The following is a 25,924-nucleotide window of genomic DNA, read 5'->3' as shown; positions in this document are numbered from 1 at the left end:
GTTGGGGGGTCCGGATGTCACCGGGGTCTAGGAAGTATGTTAAAGCACCCCCCCCCCCCGCCCCCCGCGAAAAAAAATCAGATTTTCGTGCCATGAAAATGCCAATTTACATATTTTTTAGGTATGTATAATTTATACAAACAAACAACATGTGACATGGCGTTTTCAAAGCAAAACAATCTAGAAATTGGTACACAAATTTTCTGCTTCAATTAGATCATGTCACTTGCGTTAAGTGAGGGACAATTTTACAGTTCCATTTTGTGGGGAGCCGTGAAGTGCCATAGCTAGGCTACGGCACTACAAGGTAGAGCACTTGACTTGCATCAAAAGGAACTCCCAGTGGCACCGATAACTATTGGGGGGGGGGGGAGTGCCATAACTGGGGCCTTGCCAGGAGAAATTTTCTAAAATTTGAGATAAAAAATAGTGAGCTTTAAAGTCTTTTAAGCATTTTAGTAACACATGATCAACATTAGAGCCTCAAAAACTCGACTCTTGGTAAATCGACACTCTGAGAAACTCGACAAGCCGACACATTTTTCGGCTTTCGAAAAAAAAAAAAAAAACGCATGGTATTTTCGTAAAAAGCTAATTTAATTTACAGGAATAATTATGCTTTTAGTCTATTACAAAGCAGTGAATATATAGCTTTGAAAAGATTGAAATGATATTTAAATAAATCTACTATCATTAAAAGAATCAAGCATAAAAGATTGCTGTCGCACTTTGATTACTATAAGTGAAATAACTAATTTAAGCTTGCTTTGAATAAGGCTCAGAGTTCATTAAATAAAACTAATGTCTCAAAATTAATGTTTTAATAGAGTTAAAAAGTTAATACAGATTACTTTATTAATTCTAATAATTGAAGAAAACTATCACGTCTTCCACCACTCGTTTTCAATTAACCTGCTTACTACCGCAATAGTTATTTGTTTTAATTCATTACTAAATGTATTTTACAATGTAACTATCTTCAAACAAGGAAAGTAAAAAATACCAACATAATTTTGTTACTTTAGAAACCATAATATGACAAATAATGTTCTTAAATTATTGAAGGGGCTCTGACTCCCAAAACAAACTATTGAGGGGGCTCGGGTCCCCTCAAGCCCTATGGAGTCGGCGCCACTGTGCTGTTATCATTATTTGATGCTATTTTATTAAATGCATGTTTTTCAGCAGGTTTTTTTTTTATATATATTTGCTCCAAATTTGTGACATTGTTACTAATCGTGCTTTTTGCAGAGGTGCCCACCCCTCCCCTTAATTCGAAAATCTGCACGAATCCAATACTTTCTTCTATGTATTAGATATAGAAGAAAGTAAAAATAAGCAAACTAGGAGACGGTGTAGGTAGCTGTTAAAGAAAGCTCGATAAACAATCAATCCGGCAGGTTGCCACAATAACAAGCATTTTCTTATTAGTAGTATGTAATCAAATTAGTAGGTAGTCAGTATTTTAAAAAATGCAAGGAGAGTCGGTGAAAATTAAAGAAATAAAAAAACCCGGAGTCGGAGCCGGCATGTTTTCAAACGACTCTGACTCCTTTACCTCAAAATCAGTCCGACTCCGACTTTTCGACTTCGACTCCACAGCCCTGGTTTCCTGCAGTATTTCGGAGTGGTTAAACATGGCGTCAGCACGAGGCCTCGCCCGTTCGACTTCGGGTCAAAATGGGATACAGCGTTTTATCTTTTCCTTTTCAACGGTCATCAAGTCTGATCTACATGCTGGACACGCGCATCTCACCCGGAATATTTACATTTTGGACCTAACCCCCCCCCCCCCCCCTTTTTTTTTTTTCTTTCTTTCCTTCCTTCTAACCACCTCTGTGAGAGACGACAGGGTGACCTGAAATCAATTGAAGCGATCGACGGCGGCGGGACTTGAGAGAAGTTTTCTTTTTCGAGCGATTAAAGATTCGGTATCGATGAAAGAAAGCCGCGGGGTAAACGGGTTTTTGTGTTGTCTGCTCTGCCAGACTCTTTTGTTCCGCCGGATTTGCATAGTAAGAGAAAAAGCATTGTAATCCGAGTTGCGTCACGTCCTCGGAATCGAGTTACTTTGCATGTTCAAATAATTAAGTCATTCTTTCTTCGGAATGGGGTTGTTTCCTTCAGTCAAAAGTACTACTTTTAGTCACTGAAAGGGCCTTGACAATTTATAACTTTTCTGTGTTAAACTGATGCAACTATGATCCGCTCATGCATCCGCCAATCAATGTCAACGTTTCAATGTTTGTTTATTTTTGATTGGACGTCGCCCATTTTGACCGCAAGAGGCGCTGACGGAACGCCTGCATCCACCAATCAATGGCAACGTAATGGTAACATAGGTTCCTCTCTGTAGCCCCTTTGTTGCAATGAGTTTCAGCGATTGTCATGGCCTATAAGCGTAAGCGAAATTTAATGGGACCATACTCTGGCTAATAGCGGCTGAAGGAGGTAAAACAAATTATAAAGTTACTCAGTAGCCGCGTTCACAACTTACTTTTCGACCCGGTAAATCTTCGCTCTGGCTCCGCAAAAAACCCGATTGAAGAATTCCCCGTTTCCATGTAAAAAGAGGTTCTCCCATTATACCAGAGAAGGCGGTTTTTGCCCAGCATCCTTAGCGGCTAGTAGACGAACTTGTTTCGCGTAATGCATTGCGGGTAAAAACACCGCTTTCACTCCAGAAGCTAGCAGGAGTAGAAAGATTCCACATAAAACCCGCTAATAACCGGAATGCGGTGGAAAGCAGGTTTTTTCCGGGGTCGAAAGTGTCCATGGAAACGGCCCCAATGGCAACAAATACATACATTAGTATAATAGAGGTTGCCTAGGGTGTCGCGAGAAAACACCAGTTCTTGAAGGGGAGCCGCCACTCGGAAAAGTTTTTGAACCCTTGCGCGTGACTTATAAACTTCTTTTAAGTTTACTGAATGGCAATACTATTTTTCATCGTGTTTATGGTAGGTTTTCTTTTCCATTCTTTTAAATTATGTTACAAAAACTACCTGAAGCATATGTTTTACCCCAAAGGAAAAACGTGGAACGGAATGTTCCGGGGGAATGTTTTTCTAGTTTTAATCGAGAAAGGCTTAAAATACAACTCACCTTTTCCAACATCATATTTATGTCAAGTTGTTCTTTCAGCAGTGATAGTAATAGGCATCAAGCCCCAAAGAAAAAACAATCTGTTTTGAGGAATTAGTAATCGCAGAGAATCAAAATATTTTGAAGTTGCTTGGGCATAAAATTCTTTAATCGCTCTCATTGAGCAAAATAAATACTATTTGTAATGTAACTTTTATTTATTTTTTGTTTTATAATGAATGCTGTACTTTATTTTCCATCAATTTATTTTGTCCAAGGCCATAAAAACGGAAATAAAAGAAATTTATTTTGATTGCTAGTTAAGTGTTTGATTTATGTTATTATTTTAATCAAAGTGTGTGTGTGTGTGTGTGTGTGTGTTTGTTTTCAACAAGGGGTACTCAACCCTATGAAAGTTATCGAAGTAGTGTGAGTTTTCGAAACCTTGGGAAGCACTGATCTAAATGAAGTGTCATTTCTCTTCAGAATTCACCGTGCTGCTTACTGGAAAACTCCTTGTTCCTACTGTTCCTGTGTCAGGTGCTGCTCGGGGCTACCTCGTCTACACAAAGCGAGATCTTCACTACACCATTCACTATCGCGGGTGAGTATTCGTTTAGTGCTAGAAACATTGCTCTAAAACCACTTCTCTGTCTTGTAGCTTTTCCTCAGGTGACTTTTCATCCTAAAACCCAAGGGTGCCCACCCCTTAAAAGCAAGAGCGTACCCCCTCAATATCGCAGACCCCCCCCAAAAAATGAAAAAAAATACCTTTTACCCCCCCCCCCCCCTGAAAATTTCAATGGAGCAGTCATACTGAAACATTTTATTGAAACAGGAATTGATTGAAACGGCGGAACACGTGTCTGCAGAAATCTGCAAATTTTGTGTATTAAAGCGTTGTTATATCTTACTAGTGGTACCCGCACGGCTTTGCCCGTAATAGAAAAATTAAAAGGTCTTTTGGTTCGCTTGAATATTCACAAAAAATGTATGGTGAATTTTCTCGCCAATTGACTTGTACCCATGTTACGGTTCCACGTTATGATAATTTCGTAATTTACTCGTTCATCTAATGATATTTTTGTTCTTAAAATTGGAATAGAAGAAGAACCACATCGAATTTTCGAAAAAACGCTTCGAGGTACACACCCCCATGCTACAAACTAACTTTGTGCCAAATTTCATGAAAATCGGCCGAACAGTCTAGGCGCTATGCGCGTCACAGACATCCTCCGGACAGACTTTCAGCTTCATTATTAGTAAAGATTTTACTTTTCAAGCACAAATACATTTTATCAATTCTTACTTGTTTATCCGTCATCGGTGATCACTCACTGTATTACCAATATTGAATTCTTGACTTGCAGGGTTTACGTGAACAGCTTAAAAAGATTGTGTCAGCCAATAGGAGAGCAGTAGGGTTTATTATTAAAAATAGTTCCCCGGTGTTATTTTTCCATCTAATTTAAGGTAAAGTAGTTGTTCAGGGTGGCGACAGATCAGGGAAAAGTCGAGGAATTTTATTAATCAGGGAAATATTAGGGATATTCGAAAAAATAAAAATTCAGAGAAAATAGATTAATGAAGATTTTTTTTTTTTTTTTTTTTGCTTTGAAAAATTACGTATCTTAATTCCCTACGCATTTTGTTCAATTATCTGTTGAAAAAGAGCAAAATTAATGAGGTGCGATTATATATTCCCTTTCTTTTTTCCTCAACGTCAAAGTATTGAATCTTAACTTATTAACCAACCACAGGATGAACTTCCCAAGATTGCTTCTGTGTCTGCAAAGTTGTTTATTTTATGCAGCTTGAATTTTCCTTTCATGCGTTCCATGCTACGTAAAATAAAAAACCGTACAGGCAAAGAGAAAGCAATCATTAATATTTTAGCTCCTTTTGCCTTTACTCATTGTCTTGATGTAATTAGCGTACTGCAATCGCGATTTCAAGAAGAAATCTTCGTTTTTTAAATTAATACTGAGGAAAATTGAAAAGTTATTTCTTCCTTGCGTCTTTAATTAATTGCTAAAATTGAATGTTAAATCAAAATCAACTTTGTTTTTGTCGCCTCAGATTATACGAAGGTTTTTTTTTTCAGATTTTAATTTTGTTTATTTTTTAAACCATACATATTTTGAAATTAATTGATTGTTTTTTACATTTCAATGTTTTGTTACAAAAATAATCTAAGATCCCTCCCCCCCCACCCCCACAAATATTGAATTCATTTGAAATTGAGTTTCCTTGTGCTCATAAGTAAATATGTTTTAATAGTTAAAAATGCTGTATTCATTCATTAAAACCTAAGTTCTTGATTAGAGAATAGCTCAATATGACTGGTTTTTAATAGGTTTCAATTTGTTTTGCATAAATATGTTTATTATTTACGTAAGTAAAACTACATTGCTTCTATACTTTCACTATTACTTGTTATTCTTGCAATTAATAATTATTCTGCTTGAAAACTTATTCCAAGATTATTTCCATATAAACTTTTTAGTTTTATCATGATTGAATATGTCTTTAAGAGTGTTTTTAATGATTTCTTAGAATTCTTATGCTAACTGGTTACAGGAAGTAAAGAGTATTTGTTTTAGATTTCCTAGAATCTTTCCCTGTAGATAATTTAATGTACTATTTTTACTGCAAAATAGGAGCATCTTTTCAAAAAATATATTTATCTAACAGCTGAAAACGTCTTAAACACTGCTTTTCATTTAATCTACAATGGTTTTCAAGTAAGGCGAAGAAAGAATACCATTATCATTGGTAACGTAAATCAGGGAAATTTGGTGAACTTAATCAAGGAAAATTCAAGGAAATTTTTTTCGCAGTTCCTGTCGCCACCCTGTTGTTGAAGTGTAACCCTTTGTGCATTTTGTGAATGTGCTATAAATCTGGGCTTCATATGCTGACGTCTCTGGTCTTATGTCGTATCTCATCAAACTAAGGCTATCTCTTAATGTGTTTTACTTTTTTCAATGACATGCCCGATCTAATCTTTAATTTCTGTCCAGATGTGTCTCCCAGCGAAGACGCAGCCATTCCTCGGGCATTTAGATTGATACGGACTGCGGAGAAGAACAACTCTTCTCGCAGTTTTGTCATCAACGCAGATAGCGCCAGGCTCCTCGCTATCAAGGGAAATTTATATGCACGCGCACGGGACGCTTCGGGAGGAGAGTGGGTGAACCGGGTCGTCTGCGCTCGTCACTCAAGTCGCAAACGATAATAAAGAGAACGGCGGAACCTCCGGTCCGAAATAAAACAGAAAGAAGGAAAACGAAACGAAAGAAGAGTTCATTCATAAACTTCAACCCCATAAACATGGGATGTGACGCCACGCGCAGATAGGTGCCTGCCGCCAAACGGTAGGGTTGCCGGAATGGCAGTGACACTGCCTCTCGCCATTCTTCCAATTAAGATGGCGTCCCATTATCTCACACCTTTCCCCCCAAAAAATTGAGAACGAAAACTTCGTGTGAAAGCCTATTTGGTTAACATACAAGGCCGGATTTCAACATAAAAACATAGTTGAAATGAAGCATCATGCAATAATAAAGCACAGCTGGATTTCCCATAATGCAATGAAACATAGCTAGATTTAAGCATCATGTAATTAAACATAGCAGGCTTTTGACTTCATGAATCAAACATAGCTGGGGTTCGACATCATGCAATAAAACATCTGGATTTCAGCATCATGTAATAAAACATCTGGATTTAAGCATCATGTAATAAAACATCTGGATTTAAGCATCATGTAATAAAACATTTCTGGATCTTAGCGTTGTGCAATAAAATATAGCTTGATTTTAGGTGTCGTCTCATCAGGGACTCCCTTATGTATCATTTGACTATTAAAAATGAAAGTATTGTAAAAATAATTTTATATATTTGAGCAGATATAAAATGATATACCATGACAAAGTAAACCAACGTAACATTTACTTAATGACTAAATTTCTCCTTTTTCTTGTCAAACACATTTTTTCAAAAATATTAACTAAGAAAAATAATATTTTTTTCTGTGATATCAAGCAGATGAGAGTTGGTATTAACTCTTTTAAAACTAGTTAAAAAGCTACACTATTGCATGATTGAAACACGTTGCCTTGATGGGTATATCACTAACATATTCAATCGATATGAATGAAACATACAGACATTTGTAAGTCTTTTTTAGATAAAAATCATGAACAGTTATTTCTTGCTAAAATTAAACTAAATAAATTTTATTAACTGCTAAATTCTATTAATACAATGCTGTTTTCTCCTTTGCAAATGGGATAGCAATGGCAAGAAGAATTTAAAAAAAAGGACTGGATCTGTTATTCTACTGACCTTTAATGTAAAATTAGGTGTTTTCAAGAACATTGTTAAGACTTTGTAACACTAGTGCTGAATTTGGATACTTAAAACCAGATTTCTACGTACTATTAAAGTAAAGCTAAAAAATAACGTCTTTTTGGAGAGCCCCACATTCTCAGAGTGAATAAAATCTTACTGATTAATGCTAGACACTTAAGAGGGATGTTCCTGAAAGAAAAGAACAATAGCTAAGTTTTTGATCATTATTTTAGTGTTGGTCATGCATGTGAATTTGCGCATTTTTTTCAAACTTCTGTCTAATGTTACAAAAAATCTGTGGGTGATGGAGAAAAATTGTTTGCGTATTTGAATTCAGCGCATCATTTTACGCTAAAATCAAGTATTTTTCTCCGTTTTTTTTTTTTTTTTTTTTTTTTTTTTTTTTTTTGGGTAGACTAGTGTAATTTAAGCACCATGTAATTAGACCTAGTTAAATTCAAGGCGTTATGAAATAAAACTTTGTGACAATGTCTCTGAATTCATTAAACAAATAATCCTTTCCTTCTTGAAAGTATTAGTGATTAACTTTTGGGGGCTCCCGAGTTATGGCGTCATTGGCCAGGCTGGACCTAATGAGCCTAATGATAAATCACGCCACTTCTACTTGTATTCACTCTATTATATTTGCTTTTGCAGAGTCTTATTTTTTCTTAATGAAATAGTTTGGGTGTAGAAAGTGTTCAGCATTCGAGTACGCAGGGAGGGATGCAGAAATATTTAAAAGGGGGGTCAAGTTTCAATGGCCGGTGCTATATCTCCTACGTAAAACACATTTTCTTAAGCAGGTGTGCCCATTTCCTCCCCAATGAGATGAAAACCCATTCAAATACCTCCTCCCTACAATTTTTCAATGATTAAGCTCATTACAGATGATTGTGCTTTTGAAAAAAAAAAAACTGAAAATACCAATAGTTTATTCAAACGAACCCAGTCAATCCCTTGAACAGTGACGAGCTGAGAAGAAACACATTACCGAACGAACCAAAAAGCAGGTTAACATTGATTCCATGTACTATTTTTTCGAATCTAAAAATTTGAAGACTGGTAATAATCATAGTAAAATTCTTGTCACAGGGGGGTCAGCTGACCCTTTGACCCTCCCCTGAATCCGCCCCTGAGTATAAGCACGAGTTTCTTTTATAACTACTTGAAACATTTATAGTCTAACGGTTTTATCTCAAAAGAGTTGCTGAATTTTTTTTATCTATAAATATTCTTCCGAAAAATGATAAACATAGAGTACCGTAAAGTTTACGTATATAAAAGATGTTTTTGTGGAAGCATAATAATTACTCGATTATAAATCACTTTTCTTAGCTCTTAGTTCAAATCAAAAAACTTAATGAAATTAAAACCGTTTCCCACGCTTTCCTTAAAAATTAAAACTATTCTCCATGCTTTCATTAAAATACTAGAAGATCACCCGTCAAGGTATGACGGGTGAAAATGCTTCTACATTTGAACGAAGCAATTGCCTGTTAGGTGATAGCTGAAATTTTAATCCGAACTCAAGCGGATTAATCCTAAACTCCAGTAGATAGCGTTCATTGTTGACCACTTTTTCGTTTCTTCATTCTCTTAAAATGACAGTCTTACCAGTAAAACAGTCGAGTAACCGGATCCAGTTCAGCCTTGTCAAAATAAAGCATTTCCCTGCACAACCATAAAATATTATCAAATTATCATGCTATGGTGCAAGTTTCATTATTGGTGACGTCATGAGCGCTACTCGATCAGTGAATTCGCTATTATGAGAATTTTTTGATGGGGAAGTTATCATAACTTGGTCTTAGTGAAATTGGCGATAAAAGTTATTTCTCACAATCCTGGCAACCTATTTTACTCGTCATTTCAGGATAGAATACCTTCTCTAATGATTTTCTGTTTCTTGTCAATTGTGAAGCCTACGTTACATTAGATTAATTTTCTCTGGAGATAATTACAATCCCCAACTTGTGCTGTATCTACCTTCGGAGAATCTCTGTACTAAAATTTCAAAAGTTGTAACTTAGTACACTGTAGTCCGAAAGAAACTTCATTTATGAAACCCCAGCGAATTGTGAAGATTTCAAACGGCGCAGAGCTTTAGCTCATTACAAACATAACCGCATTTAAAATAATCGATATCATCTTTGATTTTGGCTGCTCAGTCGACAAAAAGGAAGAGAGACAGTATGTTTGGATAATTCCGCAGTTCGGTCCATTGGAGTTCGGAAAATTGACACTAATCTGAAACTATTAACTTTAAACTCCGTAGGGTAGCCAAACGCATATTACCCTCCTTTAGAAAGAGAACCAGTGATTTTTGAAATTTGCCGGATAAGTCAACTGGATCGTGGCCATTAACCGCATTCGTAACGACAACGCCTGCTTCTCAAATTGCGCCAAAGCTGTATCTTCGCATTACTTGTCATTGCTCGTCTCCAGCGTGCATAATAAAGTTATTATTTTCCACGTGTGGGCTGGTTTTTTTATTCTCACCTTCAATCTTCAAACATTGCTGGCCCTTTCCATGTATTGTTTGACTTTTCGGTGATGTTCCGATGTTGCAACCCTGTGAGAGGTTGGCGTCAGAACTAGTTCTGATGTCGTAGCTGTCTCATATTTTACGCGAGACCGTGCTACTTTTTGTCCGAATTTTCTTTTCGTTCGCGAGAAAGGTTGTAAGAGTCCCAATAAATGAAGCATTCTTTTATATCCTTCTGTTCCCCCGCACCTCTTTGCTAATCTGAAGAAGAGTGGGATCGGGCGAAGGCCAACTGGTCGTGGAAGGTGGATCTCCGCGCAAATAAAGGTTGTCCCAAAATTAACGCAAGATTTGAATTTGCCGCCATTTTTGCAATAAATGGTTGGCAACCATGAAAAAAGAACTATTTGACAGCTGAGAGTTTAGGGTAATCAAAAATGGAGCGTTATACGATACAATAACGCGCTTTCATTATTGAACAATTGTTTCAAAAATAATGAAAGTTGAGGCTGGTCGATCAGTTACTGTTATTGGCGCTCGGTATCGCAACACGGTAATGCACGGGTGGTTGTGGGCTTGTTGACATAGACCTTTGAATTCAAATAACCCCATAAGAAGAAATTTAAAAATGTTAAATCACACGATCTAGGATGCCAATTCTGATCACCGAAATGATAGAGTACGCGACCCGGAAATGCCTTATGCAGTAATTGAAATGTTTCACTCTCTCTAGCTATATGGTACAATAACACCCCATTTTTACTAACCCTAAACTCTCAACTGTCAAATTGTTCTTTTTTCATGGCTGCCAACAATTTATGCAAAAAATGGTGGCAAATTCAAATCTTGCGTTAATTTTGGGGCACCCTTTATAAGCGTCCGTTTGGGATGGTGCGGGAAATGTTAGTGTCATTTCGTATAGTGTCAATAGAAGGATTCAGTTTTTTTTTCTTTTTCTAATGTTTTCAAGATCACGCACAAGGTACAACATATACAAGAGTTCTTGAGGTGTTCCGTATCGTTTAAAGCTGTACTAATCAAACTATTAAAATAATTAAAAAAAGAAAATTAATTTGAATTTTGACATCTTGAATTCAAATTATGTTTTTCGCAATCACGAGTGTAAGTTTTTTTTTCGACTCGACCACACGTCGATAAGTGCCTAAGAACGTATAGACACGCGAAATATCCATGCTGATGATTCCCGAGTTAGTTACAACGAGTTTTTTTCGTGACGTCTGTATGTATGCACGTATGTATGTATGTGCAGATATGCGTATGTGCGTATGTATGTCGCATAACTCAAGAACGGTATATCCTAGAAAGTTGAAACTTAGTACGTAAACTCCTAGTGGGGTCTAGTTGTGCACCTCCCCTTTTGGTTGCATTCGGGTGTTTCTAAGGGGTCTTTTGCCCCTTTTTGGGGGGAAATCATTGTTAATTTCGATGTAAATTCAAGTTGTTTCAATTTGGCATACTCTTGGCGATATATCGCCTGTCTTTTAGTCGCCAAGTTTTGTCGCCAACTTGGCGACAAATTTGGCATTTTTTTTAAAATCTGGTTTCAATTTGGTGATATTTAGAGAGTAAACTATGGAATCGCATTAAAATTGCCAATAATGGGAAAATGACATTAAATTGGAGTAAAAGGAAGTCATGTGAGGCACACATCAGCTCGTTTTTCTCCATTTCTTATCTAATATTTTTAAGAAGGAAGCTAATCAAAAACTCTTCGAAAACCAAAATGTATGACAAACAGGTCGGCCTGTATTGTATGTTGGTTCCGGTGGCTAACATCAGAAGGTGTCAGTCTTAAAGGTATGGGAATATCTTACGTCTTTCGGTCTTGCATCAAATGCTTCTAATCTTCAGAAGAATGTTTGATACTATTTTCGTTAATCATGCTATTTCATAACTTGACTCTTTTTTTATTTATTTTTTATTTTGAAGGCTTTATCTGTAGTTTCGTTCCTTTTCAGTATTTCCCGCCCAATTTTGGTGCGATTTACCAATGAAGAAGGCAACATTCTGGAGGAACATGCTGTTACCTATTCTCCCCATCATATTCAAGGATCTAAGGTATGTAACCAATTTCATTTAGTTAAGTCTCTTTCTCTCTCTTTTTCAAAACTTTCGTCACGCAAAACATCCGTCGTTAACTGTTGGCTTCTGTTTAGCAAGTAAAGATGGCAACTTTTGAAATTCAATCCAAGTTTAAAAGGATGTTCACTACTAAATTAAACAATTCTAATACTAATTCGTTTTTACTCACAAACATTCGATTTCAAGTGGCAATTATTATAATGGGGCCGTTTCCAAAATTTTAAAAGTTTTTTTTTTTTCTGAAAGAGCATGCTTATAAACATAGAATCTGACCATTTTTTAAATAATTTCTTTAAGTTTAATATTTTAAAAAAACTACTTAAATCGGTGCTCTTTCATCGTTTAACGCTTAAGCCGATGACATCACAAATGATGAAATGCCATTCGGTGTTGCCATTCACGGTTCAAAATATTTAATTCGCATCTTTACTCACGTGTATTGGCAACGATATAGTGGATAGCAAGCGTAGAGCGCAATTTTAACTCGCTGCTTGATTATCATAACGTGGAAACGTAGTAGAAAGATGCGGCAAATTGCATCATTTGTGACGTCATCAAGACCACGCCTTGTTTGAAAAATCGGACATTTAAAAAAATTAATTAAAAGAAAAACTGTTGGGAAAATGAAAGTATTTTCTGGGTCCATGTTATTTTATTTTTATTCTTTATTTTTTGCTCATTCTATCCATTTCAATGACTAAAAGTAGTACTTTTGACTGAAGGAAACCACCCCATTCTCTTTTCCACAAGAATCTGCCCAAAATTTGTTTTCAAAATTATTCATACTGTGGGAGGAGGGTGAAACGGCTATTAATTTTATAAATTGAAGCCTTTCTTGTGTGATACTGATGCATTTGTATGTTCACGAATTTTCTAGTGTCTGTTTTTAAGAGGAGAGTTCGTCGGTTGAAATTTGGTAAATACTCCATAGAACATTTCTTGTGAAAATAAGTTTGAATTTCGCAACAGAATTTAAATTCAGTTTTTATTCTTTGGTCCATTCCACTGTCTGAACCTCATTACCTTTTCGTTGCATTATCCTACTGATTCATTTAAAAAGCTTTTTTTAGGACTAAAGTTTTAGAACTATCACTCATATAAAGATTTGTTTTCGTTCTTTATTATTCTCACTATGCAATGATATCATTATAACATTTTTTTTTATTAGAGCAAGGAGAGGGATATGAGAATGATATAATTAGGTGCATTCCACCGTCACGTGCAGGACAAAAAGACGCTTAAATTTCATCAGCATTATATTTTAATTAAATAGGGGTAAACACATTTTTTAGTCTTTACATTTGATACAAATATACTCCTGACGCAGCAATATTTTTTATTTAACATTTTTTTTTAAATATTTAATTTATTTGCATGCGTCACTTGCGAAACATTTAAAGTCAACTTCTTGTAACTTGCTTATGAATTAGTTAAAATTTTTGAGAAAAAAATTGTAGATTTTGAGAGCAGAGGTTCCAATGTAAAGGAAACATTTCTCTTTTGTTGAGAAACAATAGTTTAAAGCATTGAAAAAGGAAATATTTATTGTGCCATTCCACGAAAAAGTTATCACTTGTCCCGAACGTGACGGTTCATATATTTCATTAAAAAATAATTACTTAAAAAAGTACTGACGAAATCTTGGTGTTGCTTAAGGAATCTTACATGCGTTCGTAATTTGTTAAACGATAAAATTTTGATCATTACCCTTTTAAATTATTATTTTTAATGAAATATATATGAGTCGTCACGTGCGGGACAAAATGACCGTTTTCCGTGGAATGGCCCATTATTAAAGCAAAGCCAAACCTAAGATCTATCATTATTTTTTATATAAGAAAAGTTCAGATCTTCCAGCGCTTATGTATATATTTTTTAAATCAAATTTCATTTACATGAATAAGAGAAATTAAATTGGAAACAACAGAAAGAACTTACATTTTATTATTCATGCGACGTAATTAACGAAAAAGTTTATTTCTATAAAAGCTTTTGTTCTAAATGTTGCATGAAATTTGGACAATTTTTAGTGACGTAAACCAAAATGTATAGATTGTAAACATGGAGGGATAAGCTTAGAGTTTTAATGCTGAATAAATCGACTTTTTAAATACTAAATCAGGCATTAAAAAGATCCGGTGTATCTGTGTAAATTTAAAAACTTTTTTCTAAATTTATGGCAGTCAATAATAATGATATTCTAATTATTAGAATATGAGCATTAGTTCTTTACGTGCGTACATGTTGTTTACTTAATTTCCTTCATACGGCTCATTTTTCTTCTATGTTTCTGATTTCATGTTAAAATATCTATCAACTCTTTGCAGAGAAGAAAACTGATTTTCTCAAAATTAGCATTCCAAAATTAAAACACGAAACTAATGTTCCCCAAAACGAACCACATTTCCACAAAAAAAAAAAAGGTAAATAAATAAATTCATTAAGGAACGATCCTGGCAAACATTCCTGAACAGACCTTTGCCAAGTCGGAAAGATCTATCTTTTACGGAATACTGGTTTTACCTTATGTATAATAGAGATGCAGTGAAAACACATGTACATGATACTCACGCTCGCCATGCGCTCGCCCGAGTGTTACCTCGGTATTTACGGGCTGAGTTTAGGCAGGGGTTTGTCAAACTTATAGAGAGGGATTACGCTGGAAAAGTTTCACTATAGCAAAATGCATTTGAAATCTTGGCATATCTCTGGACAGGAAAAATATCCATTTGTATAAATTATAGAAATCTTCATATTTTTTGCTTTGTGTAGTGACCAGGGTTCGCCGATATATATCGGGATATATATCCGATATTTATTTTGAAAATATCATGATATTTTGGTATTTTCGATGTTTATTTTTACAACTACGGTATTTTCAATGTAAAAATTGTATTATTCATAGTAATACATATTGTTCATTTATTATTAAAAATAACCAAAAGTTATGTAATATATTTTTATGATGTATTAATGCATCATTAATGTAACAAAACAATATAGTATTCCTTTTTTATTTCATATTCATAAAATTTTTGTAATGTAATTTTTAATTCATATTAAAAGTGCCTAATTAAATATTGAACATTGGTCAGATAAAAAGAAAATATCTTATGACTGTGCGCCGACTAATGCATATTTTTTATTTCTGAATTATGTAACTGTGTAAAAGTAGCTAATAGAAAAAAAAATGAGTAAAACAGATAATGCTAAATTAACACAATTAAAATTGATTAAAAAGTTAAATAAATAGTAGATATAAATAATGAAAGGAACCTTAATTTTACGTCTACATATTATAATAACTATATTAGAAAATAAAGAGTAATTTTAGGATGCATTTACTATTTTGAAGACTTTAGTGTGTGCTGATTGGAAATATCGGAAAAATATCAAAATATCCGATATGTATCAAAATATCGGATATTTTCGATATTTTCGAAAACATGATATTTTCGAACCCTGGCAGTTACTCCCTTAAGTAATAGCAAAATAGAACTTAAAACGAAAGAGCTTGCAAGAGATTACGGCCTTAGTCCCTATACGTTTTAGTTTTATGTGAGACAAAGGCACCTATTTTTGACATGCCTCTAAAGCTCACCTGTTGTTGATTAAAAACAGGAAGGTGTTGTACCCCCGTGAGAAAGTACAGAGCAGTATCTTCAAATTTTCGCAGAGCGAAATAACAGGGCTAAGTGAAATGGTGAAATATTTGTTCTGCTTGCAACTCCACCTACTGTCCAACGACGGATTGTATGGAACTGGCAAACGTCCAGATAAGACGAGCCTATCTGAATGAGGGGGAAAGTAAAGAATTGATGCGCGTATTCCGCTCATTTGAATGAGATTCTGCTTCTGCAAAAGCTTACATCCCTAAAAAACAATAGATTCGTCCATTTCCGGCAGTAAAACGGATGTTTGCCTTTCCATACAGTATTTGGTATCGTTTTAATTTGTAGTACCATATGTAGTCTATTCTAGTCAGGAAAAAAATACGCCAAAGATGAAAGCATTTGGTAATACAGGCAATTTTAAAAAATTGATACTCATAGTGTAATATTTTGTTGTAAGTCAAAAATTATTTTTGTTACAATCAAGTGATAAAGTTCTTGTTATCAACATTTCAAATATTAATTGAGGCCTCCTAACATTCAATGCAGAAAAAATTTAGTTAATATTGAGCTTATTTGTATTTTAAATAAATTGTGCAATTAGTCAAGTACATACGGGGCAAAGTGAAATAGTTTGTTTCATTTACTTACTTAATCATTTAAAATGAATCACTTACGTTTTTATTTTTTAATTAAATCATTTACATTTCTTCATTTAGTAATTTACTTATTTATTCATTTGTTCACCAATTTTCTTATTCTTTTATTATTTTACTTGCTCATTTATTTTTCAACGTATATTAATTGATTTGATCATTCAATTATTCGTTTATTGTTTCATTATATTTTCATTTATTCATTCATTCTTTTGATCAAACATATGTTTTATTATCGAAAAGAAAATATTTCATTAGAAAAATATTTTATTTTTCACTTTGCCCCATAAAAAAGTGAAAAATTTTCCACTTTTTTCGATGACTCAAATTTACAGCCCGAAATAAAAAATACTGTTTCAACGCCAATTTTATTATAAAATATAATGTTCTTTCTTTATGTAAAGTGATTTTCGAAACAAATTTCTGATTTGTTCATTTTGAAAAAACTCAGTCATCTTAACCATTTCACTTTGCCCCACATTCCCCTACTTAAGCTTTTTTGCACGAGCTTGCTCATTTGGTTTCGGCTGAAAATAAAGCACGAAAAAAGCGTCAAATTCCAACACTTCCCTATTATTAGTACGGAATCCAAAACGCGTTTCTTCAATTACTCATTTCTGCAGATACTACGCTTTACCTTCCCACGGCAGTGTAATTTAGGTGACCTAAATTAGATATTTAAGAGATTCCAACCCAAGACATCTGAATGGGGTGGTTTCCTTCAGTCAAAAGTACTACTTTAGGCATTGAAATGGATAGAATGAGAAAAAAAAAAAAAAACATGGACCCAGAAAATACTTTTATTTTCTCAACAGTTTTTTTTTTTTTTTCAATTAATTTTTTTAAATGTCCGGCGCATCTTTTTATCACAGTCCACGTTATGATAATCAAGCAGCGAATTAAAATTGCGCTCTACGCTTGCTATCAACCATATCGATGCCAATACACGTCAGTAAAGATGCGAATTAAATATTTTGTTCTGTGAATGGCAGCATTGAATGGCATTTCGTCATGTGTGATGTCACACGACGGAAGTGTAAACTATGAAAGCACACCGATTTAAGTAATTTTTTTAAAATATTAAACTTAAATAAATTATTTAAAAATGGTCAGATCCTATGTTTTTAAGCATCCTCTTTCAGAAAAAAAAAATTAAAATTCTGGAAACTACCCCATTATAGGACTTTCCGGTTTTTAGTTACTGTAACAATTGAATTTGTAATAACTTTTGGTGCAGTGTGTGAAATACGTAACTGACAAAATATTCAAAACAATCTTTTTGATTTTGTATTCACCTCAAATTTGTTCAAATCAATTAGGAAGGAAGTTTGTTATCAAAAAGGGGTATTAAATAAACTTTTGCGGATTGAACTCGTGTTTAAGCATGTGAAGTTTTGCAAAACACGAGTAGGCATCATGAGACTAGGGCGTTGAAATTTTCGTATTGAAGATACTATGCGTTGTAACCATATTTTGCTACTAGGTATTAAGAAAGATTAATCGACTTAAACGCACATGAATAGTTGGAAAATACGAAAGTGACACTTGCTCAGTCTGGTATGAGCAGGTTTTTGTGCAAAGTTTTAGTTGATCCGCAAAAATTCGTTTCTTTAATAATCAATATTATAGAGTTGTGTTGTTTAAACTTTAAACGGAAGTTAAATATCTTTTATGTTTTCTTTCGCAACAATTTTGTGAGCGTTCCTTCTAGATTAATGCACTTATGCCAAAAAAAACAGCATATGGTAATCTAACGAATTTCCTCAAAGTTTGATTGGTAACAAAGAAAGGGTGTTTTTTTTAGAGGTATAGAACTTTAAATTGGCAACACTGTTTGATATATGTGCTATTTTAATAGCTGTCACTTGTTTTGTGCTCAGTTCGGTTTGCCATTTCATCATGAATAGACAACAAGGCGGTGCAACATGCCACACAGCGCGTGTCACAATTGATTTATTAAAAGAAACGATTGTTGAACGAATAATTTCGCGTAATGGACCCGCGAATTGGCCTGCAAGATCATGCGATTTAACACCGCTGGACTACTTTTTGTGGGGCTATGTGCAGTCTCTGATCTACACTGATAATCCTCAGACGATTGACGCCTTGGAAAAGAACATTTGCCACCTTGTCACTGACATACGGCCTCTATTGCTGCAAAAAGTGAGAAAATTGGACTTTATCCGAGCCAGCCATATTCCAGAAATCATATTTAAATAAAAATGGCAAAGAATCATCTTTCGAATAAAGCAACATTCATGGCAATTAAAAGCATTTATCTGTGTTTTATTTGAACCTAAAGTTCTCTACTTCTAAATAAAAAACACCCTTTACTTCCAACCATATTTTACTACCAAAATTAACTTTTACCAATTACAATGCGCTATGAGTTCAGAAATACGGTACTACTGTTTAAACATACGTTTTCTTTTTAGGTATGCGGTGTGTGGCGCAAAGTTCCCAAGATCTATCGGCGTTTATTGCAGAAGGACAGGATTCTGTTTGTCCTTGTTACGGCGGATTATCCTGACGGCGTAGTCGGTGGACGTATCATGAAGCACGAACCCATCAACACAGGTTAGTGGAATGCCACTTATGATCAGGCCCACGGAGGTGTGTCACAATTTTCTCCATGGTTAGGAAAGCTTATTGAAACAAACATATTACCAATACTGCCGTGCTAAGCACGAAAGTCGTATCTGCACTTTTTATCAAAATTGAATTTCGGCCACCAGGTGGTCCTTTCTCACAAATTTCACCTAAATACAATGTTTTAAGGTCTCATTTGTGAATAAAAAACATTTTTAAAAAAAATTCTGCAATAGTTGCATCTGAATCAAATACATGGAGGCCCGAAACTTTAAACGCCTATTTCTCATTTTGAACTTGGTTGCAGATACGACTTTTGGGCTTAGCACGGCAGAATACAGCAACAGCATTGTCTTTACTCGAGAAAGAAACTGCACTAGTTTTTTTCTTAAATTTTCGATATGTGAACCTTTCGTAATGAGGCAGATATCAAGTCTAATGTCTAATTCCTGTTCCACTCGCTGCAACTATCACGACTAATGTTGACTCATTTTCCAACAATGTGACTCTCCCCCCCCCCCTTTCCGCTTATTTGGCAGAAGATATTTTTGTGAGGTAGAACCATAGAGTAAAGAAATGTACATGGAGAGGCCCCGTCTATGGTAAAAAAGAAATAAAATTGAATCCGGAATTATGGGATACAGCGGTGCAAGGATGGGCGGCTTTATGATAACATGATCGGTTCGCGAGAATAGTTTTTACCAATCTCGCAAAGGGGTCGGATCAGGGCCGGATTAACGTCTATTTACGCCCCTAGGCCAAACTTAGAGATTACACCCTCCTACTCCCTTCACATATTCGAAGTGTATCGAAATCGTATCCCCCCCCCCCTCTTCTTTCTCAGAGGCGTAGCAGCGTCCGGGAGATAAGTGAAAATTTCGCGCCCCTTCCCCAGTTTGAAAATTAAGGGATGGGTTTCATTTTCAGTTTTCCCATGGTTAATGTTCAAAAGGGGGGGGGGGGCTGTGGATTTGCCGGTGCACTCCAGAAATTTGCCAAAATTTACGCTTCAGAAATGCAATTTTAGGCCATTTAACTCGAAGTAACGGTCATCTTTGATGATGTTAGAGAAAGGGATCGGTTAGGGAACTCTCCCCCTCCCTTTTCGAAATTAAAGTCATAAAACTAAGTTTTTGAAAAACTTTAATGATGCTGGGAGACAACGAAGAAATTGAGGTCCTAAAACAATTTTAGAGGATATTTTTTTGATGAGCGGGTTGCTTTAGCAAGGAACTTATTTGAAATTAAAGACTGCAACATTCGAAGACATCTTTTATGATGTTAGGGAAATGGATGGGGTTAAGCCATTCTCCCCAAGAAAGTTTTCGAAATTAAAAACCTAAATACTTTATTGTGAGTCATCTTTAATAACAAAAGGAGGAGGGATGGAATTGGGTAACTCTCTTCCGTAAATTTTTCGAATTTAAAGTCCTAAAAACAAAGCTTTAGACAATTTTAATAATGTTGGAGAAAGGCTGAACTCTGCAGCTATCCGGATTTTTTTTTTTTTTTTCTAAATTCAGGTCCTAATCTTAGGTGATTTTGAATGAATTGAAGAAGGGGGGAGGGGATACTGAAGTCAAGGTCACTTCCCTGGAAAATCTTTGGGCTTGAGGACTTAAAAACAAAGTTTTAGACGATCTGTTATGATATGAAGCCTTTGAAAAAAAAAACTCTAAATATGCATTTGTAGGACTTCTAATGCATCTGATGGTGCTGGGTAAAGAGATTGGGTTTGAGGACTCTTTTCCGGAAAATTTTCGAAATTTTAGACCATCTTCAAAATGCTAAGAAGGGGAGGGGGACCCTCCTGCACAGATGTTCAAAAGTTGAGGTCCTATGAAAAAAATCTCGATAATGTTCGGAAAATATAGAAACACTCGGAAACTTTTTGAAACTAACGTTTCATAAAAAGCAAACTCAGAAAAACTTTGAAGATGCTAGTAGAAGTGGGTTGGGGGAATCTCTTCTGTAATTTTTTTCTGAAGTTAAATTTATAAAATTCGCAATTTTAGGTTACCTTTGGTGACGTAACATGATGGGATTAGGCTCAAAAAACGCCTCCCTCCCCACATTGCTTCGTCCCGAAATTTTCATTCATTTCTGAAAATATATTATCAAACATCTTGCCTCAATTTTTCTTTTTCAAAAACATTTAACTGTTTTAATTTTCCATTGTGAAATTTTCAAATTTTCCGCCTCAAAATTTTTATTTGTTTGGAACAAATGTCTGTAGCCCAAGGAAAAAGCTTTTACCGGTTTGAGCTGAGATGATATTTAGCAGTGATATCTGAAGTATTTTCCCCCCTTCTTATTTACATTTAGATATCACGACTCTTGAATTCCTTGATAGTTTCATTTTTACCTTGAAAATATTTAAAACTGCTGGTCTCTCTCTGTAAATATATTTAATTTTTCTTTTATTTTTATCAACTTTGTTGTGATGTAGATGATGTTTTGAAAAAAAAATATTCAGAAAAATAATATGTTGGAAGTGAAACCCAATAACAGAGGTAATTATGAAGGAAAAGATAGAAAATTCTGTAAAAGAAATTATTTATTAGGAAACTTGTATGCAATGCTTAGTGTGGAGAACTAAAGCAGACTATGGTGAATATTTTGTGTACAAAATAGGGGATATTATTGGCAAAGGCCGCAGGAGGTCACTGTGAACTCCCCAAAATTTCCTTATGCGTCAAACAATGTCTGACAGTTTGGAGACAACATAAAAATATTCTTTAAAGGGATGTCTATTGTCTGTTTTCGTTAGATTTTGCTACACGTGCAATTATGCATACTCGTGTTTTGTCATTCCGTAAAATTTGAAACTTCATTCGGTAAATTAATAATTTCATCCCTTCAAAAATTTAAGCTTCGGGCGCCGCTAATTATTGACTGTCAAAACTAAACATGAACTAATAAATTATTAATTGCAAAACATATACTTATTGACATGATTTAAAGACATCAAGAGAAAAATTGTTTCATGAACAAGTTTTTTACATTGAACACTTTCTATATCATAGCTTTACCGAATTTTGAAATCATTGTTCAAATCAAAGATATTGAAAATTTAGTGTCACCGGGTTTTGAAAACCAGTGGGGGTGCTCAAACACCGAGCACAATGGACCAAACAAGGGCAATTTTTCAGAGCGTATAACTCTCAAGAAAATGTGCTTCAGTTTTATAAACAGAAACATTAGGCGGAAAATATCTTATTTTACTTCGGGTTTTTACCACAAAAAAATTTTACGAGAAAAAAATAAATAAATGAAAATAAAATAAAGTAAAATAGAATGAATTAAATTAAAGCAGAGAAAATTTTAGTGAGAATCAAAACACAAATAGTTTAGGAACGAAAACACAACAGTATAATTTGTTCTTTTTGTTAAGCTTAGCTAAATATTTAAAAATTCGTCCCTTTTTATATGGCCTCTTTTTTCTGCTTGTAGAAAAAGAGGTCATACAAAAAGGTTTTCATCAGTTTTCTGCTGATAGTGGGGGTGCCCGGCACCCCCGCAAATATTGGGGGGGGGGGTTGCTGGAGCATCGCAGCGCCCTCGGAGTCGACGCCCCTAGAAAATTATCTGTTTTGACCAGAAACAGTACCTAGACTCAAGCATTACGCCCCCTCTCCTCTAATTGCTTTTTTCTGCTCAGTGGTAAGGTCCCTGTCAGTTCTAGCTGTATTTTTACTGTCCAAATACTAGCATGCCACTTTTTCCTTTTATTTTTCTAATGAGCTGTTCATTTTTTTCTCCTCCTGGATATGCGCCCTTTTTGTCTTGCGCCCCAGGCCAGGGCCTTGGTTGGCCTATTGGGTAATCCGGGCTTATGTCGGATCAAGTAGCTGGCGGATTGGTTTGCATTTTAATTCACGTTTTAATGCAATTTCAAAAACGTGCTTCATAAACTTGCAACGATATCTAATTTTAAATTAACAACCAACTGAGATTCAGTAATGGAGTGCTTTGAATCAAGATGTATCTCAAGAAGCTAAGGATCTTGGGATACAGCGGTGCAACTTCCGGCTTCAATTTCTTAGTATAGCGGGGAATCTCTATGTAATTTCTTTGCTCTATGAGTAGAACAGAGATGTGTTCGTGTCCCAAGTGCCACGTGATTTACAAGATTTACGCCAAAAGTTCACAACCGCATTTGCTGCCATTGATCCCAATATGTTACAACGAGTGAAACAAGAATTAGACTTTAGACTTGATATCTGCCGCATCAGGAAAGGTACACATACCGAACATTTGTAAACAAAACTTTCACATTCAGTAAATTACCGCCCATTAGCCAGGGCTAAAGCAGAAATACATGAAATACAAATTAGCACTCAGGTACCATGCTACCACGCTACCATGCCTTGCCTTCAATCTTCGAGTTGAAACGAACCATTGCTTCGGTCTGTGCTAATTTTGTATTAGCTATTAGTTTGTTTGGCACTCTTGGCTTCATTAAGAGGCTTTCCATCTCTAGCTCAGTCACTTTCCTATGCCGGGCTGATGAGTGTTAATAAGCACGAAACTGCAGTCCTCGGCTGGAAATGACTGAGCTGGCCGTGTATTTCATGTAAAACTTCTAGTTTCTTTCTCCAGTAAATTCAGCGTTATTGCTGCATTATTGGAAATATGCTTGTTTCAATAAGCCTTCCAAACCCCGAAGGGAATTGTGACGCACCCAGTTCTACAAATACCGCCCACGCACCTGAAAACGCACTTTCATGGCTAACACAAAATAATAACTAATACCGAATATAAACGTTATCAATGGTATTGACCGTTTTCCACGAGAAGGCACTTGATTCCTTCTTTGTCACGTGGTATCCGATCATTCTATTTCGCTGTTTTCGGCAGAAGGTATATTCGAATCATAGAATTTTGTTGCATAGGCAGTAGTTTTTAAAATGTAAGAATAACTAAAATGGTAACAGACAAGTGAAGCAAGTGATGTAAAGGACACTAATAAGACTTTTTGGCACATTAAAATGCACGCCCAAGTTAGGGTTTTCTGGGCGGTTATTCCAAGCTCGTCAGCTTGCGAGATCGAGATTCTCGCTCACGTGATTGGTTGTGACGTAGAAATGTCGCAAAGAAGTATTCTAATCTACTCGAACCTAACCGCAAGCTAAGTTCGAGTAGATTAGAATACTACTTTGCGACATTTCTACATCACAACCAATCACGTGAGCGAGAATCTCGATCTCGCAAGCTAACGAGCTTGGAATGACCGCCCCTGGTTGTCTCATTTTGAAGCGCGTGGATATGTTTATCAATTTCCCCCACGTAAAATGGGACTCTACGTTCGAGAAGGGGTGGCGAAGTGCCTTCGCGTGAAAAACGGAAAATAGTAGGGATCTGAGGCCGTTGTACCGTTGTCATGACACGCATTCTCGGTGACAATGCACCGATCATGACAAAGTGTCGCTGTGTGGCGTGCATCCCCCGCTGTTCCTTCGAAACTGGCTGTCGTCGCCCGTATCTCAACAAGTCCATTTCCAGAACCCGCATTTCCCCAGAACGCGTCAAAAGCATCACACTCACTACCAGTTGTCTCAATGAATCAAAAGCGAAACATCTTTCACCTCGGCCAGAGATGTACGTGTTTCGGGGGAGAGCGTTAAAAGCGAAAAAAAAATAATAAAGTGCTTCTCGAGATTTGTCATCCCGCTCCGAAAATAGCCCCGCTGTCTCTCGCTGCGTCTGGATCATCCTTTCCTACCTAGGGATCTCGAAGAGCAGCTGCCGTGCCGGATCACGCGTGTCCCGATGTTCGTTTTTCCCCCCTTTGATACGCTTTTTTTCCCCGGTGCCACGCCGTCTGGGCTCGAGAACATTACCTTGCATGAGGTGTCTCCGAAAGGAGTGAGTGTCCCTTCTCCTTTATGACGTTTCTTGTCTTCAGGCAGCTCGATCTTCTCGACATCCTCCCCTGGCGCGAGTTTTCGGAAGTTTCAAGTATGCCGAATCCATTTGGCTGGGTGTGGTACTTTTATGCATGTATTTGCACTTTCTTCCCCGAGTTTTTAAACTCAAGGCTTTTATTTGTTGAATATTAGAACATGAGAACCATAACAGTAGATTTTAAACACTTATGGAACCAAATAAAAGTGTTCCGATTATGAGGGGTTCATTATACAGGGAGACTGGATAATGCGTATGTATTCGCTGAAACCACCAAAATGTGTTCAGAATATCGGGTTGTTCATATCAGGGAGTGTTCAGATGGAGAGAGTCCACTATATGTATCAAAAAGTATCAATCAAGGACGGATCCGGAAATTTTTCACGCATGGGGCGGTTGAATTTTTAACTTACCTCTTACTACGTATCTGATTTACACATGCTTTTTGGGGGAAGTTGCTGCATCATTTTTATCTAAATGCTAAAAGAACTAAAATATCGATGATTATGCAATGCGGTTCCCGAACCTTCCCTTTTCCGTTGACAGAGATATTCTAAGACCTGAGCTTTAGAACTTCAGTTTCGTATTAACTAAATGAGAATGTTTCGAAACCACCTCCTCCTAACATCACCATAGGTCGTTTAAAACTGCGCTTTTTGGAATTTCAGTTTCAAAATATTATCGAGGAAAGTAACTGAACCCTAACCTTCCCCTAACTACATAGAATTTCTGCAATCGCATCTTTAAGACTTAAATTTTGCAAAATACCTGGAGGAAGGCTTCCAGACTCCTCCTTCCAACATCACCAAAGATCGTCTGTAATTGCCTTTCTTAAACTTCAATTCTGAAACTCCTAATCTTCGGGAGGGAGATTCCAACCCCATTCCTTTCCTGAACTTCATCAAATGTAGCCTACATTTACGTTTAAGGACTTCAGTTTGGAAAAATTGCCGATGTAGGGCTTGTACTCATGAAAACGAATGTGGTTCAAATGGGCAATGAAGTCAGGCCATTATATAAAATTAAATTTTTTAATGAAGCCTAAAGCTAATTACTATCGAAACATATCAAAACAAAAAGGGATTAGACACACGCCTCAACGAATACAGATGATCCTTTCACTTCCAAAG

At 35.8% G+C, this 25,924-nt stretch overlaps 1 protein-coding gene across 1 annotated transcript in view; it reads left to right on the top strand.

The window, feature by feature from the left end:
- The window catches only part of LOC129224241 (dorsal-ventral patterning protein Sog-like), a 128,455-nt gene extending 124,763 nt beyond the window's left edge, over positions 1–3,692 (top strand). Inside the window, exon 5 of the mRNA XM_054858666.1 lies at positions 3,571–3,692. Within this exon, the coding sequence (XP_054714641.1) occupies positions 3,571–3,692 (122 nt within the window). The remainder of the gene's footprint in view (positions 1–3,570) is intronic.
- The last annotated feature ends 22,232 nt before the right edge of the window (positions 3,693–25,924 follow it).

This window comes from Uloborus diversus, chromosome 6 (assembly GCF_026930045.1).
Source record: "Uloborus diversus isolate 005 chromosome 6, Udiv.v.3.1, whole genome shotgun sequence".
Classification (NCBI taxonomy): Eukaryota; Metazoa; Arthropoda; class Arachnida; order Araneae; family Uloboridae; genus Uloborus; species Uloborus diversus.
This window is presented reverse-complemented; position numbering and strand designations above follow the sequence as displayed.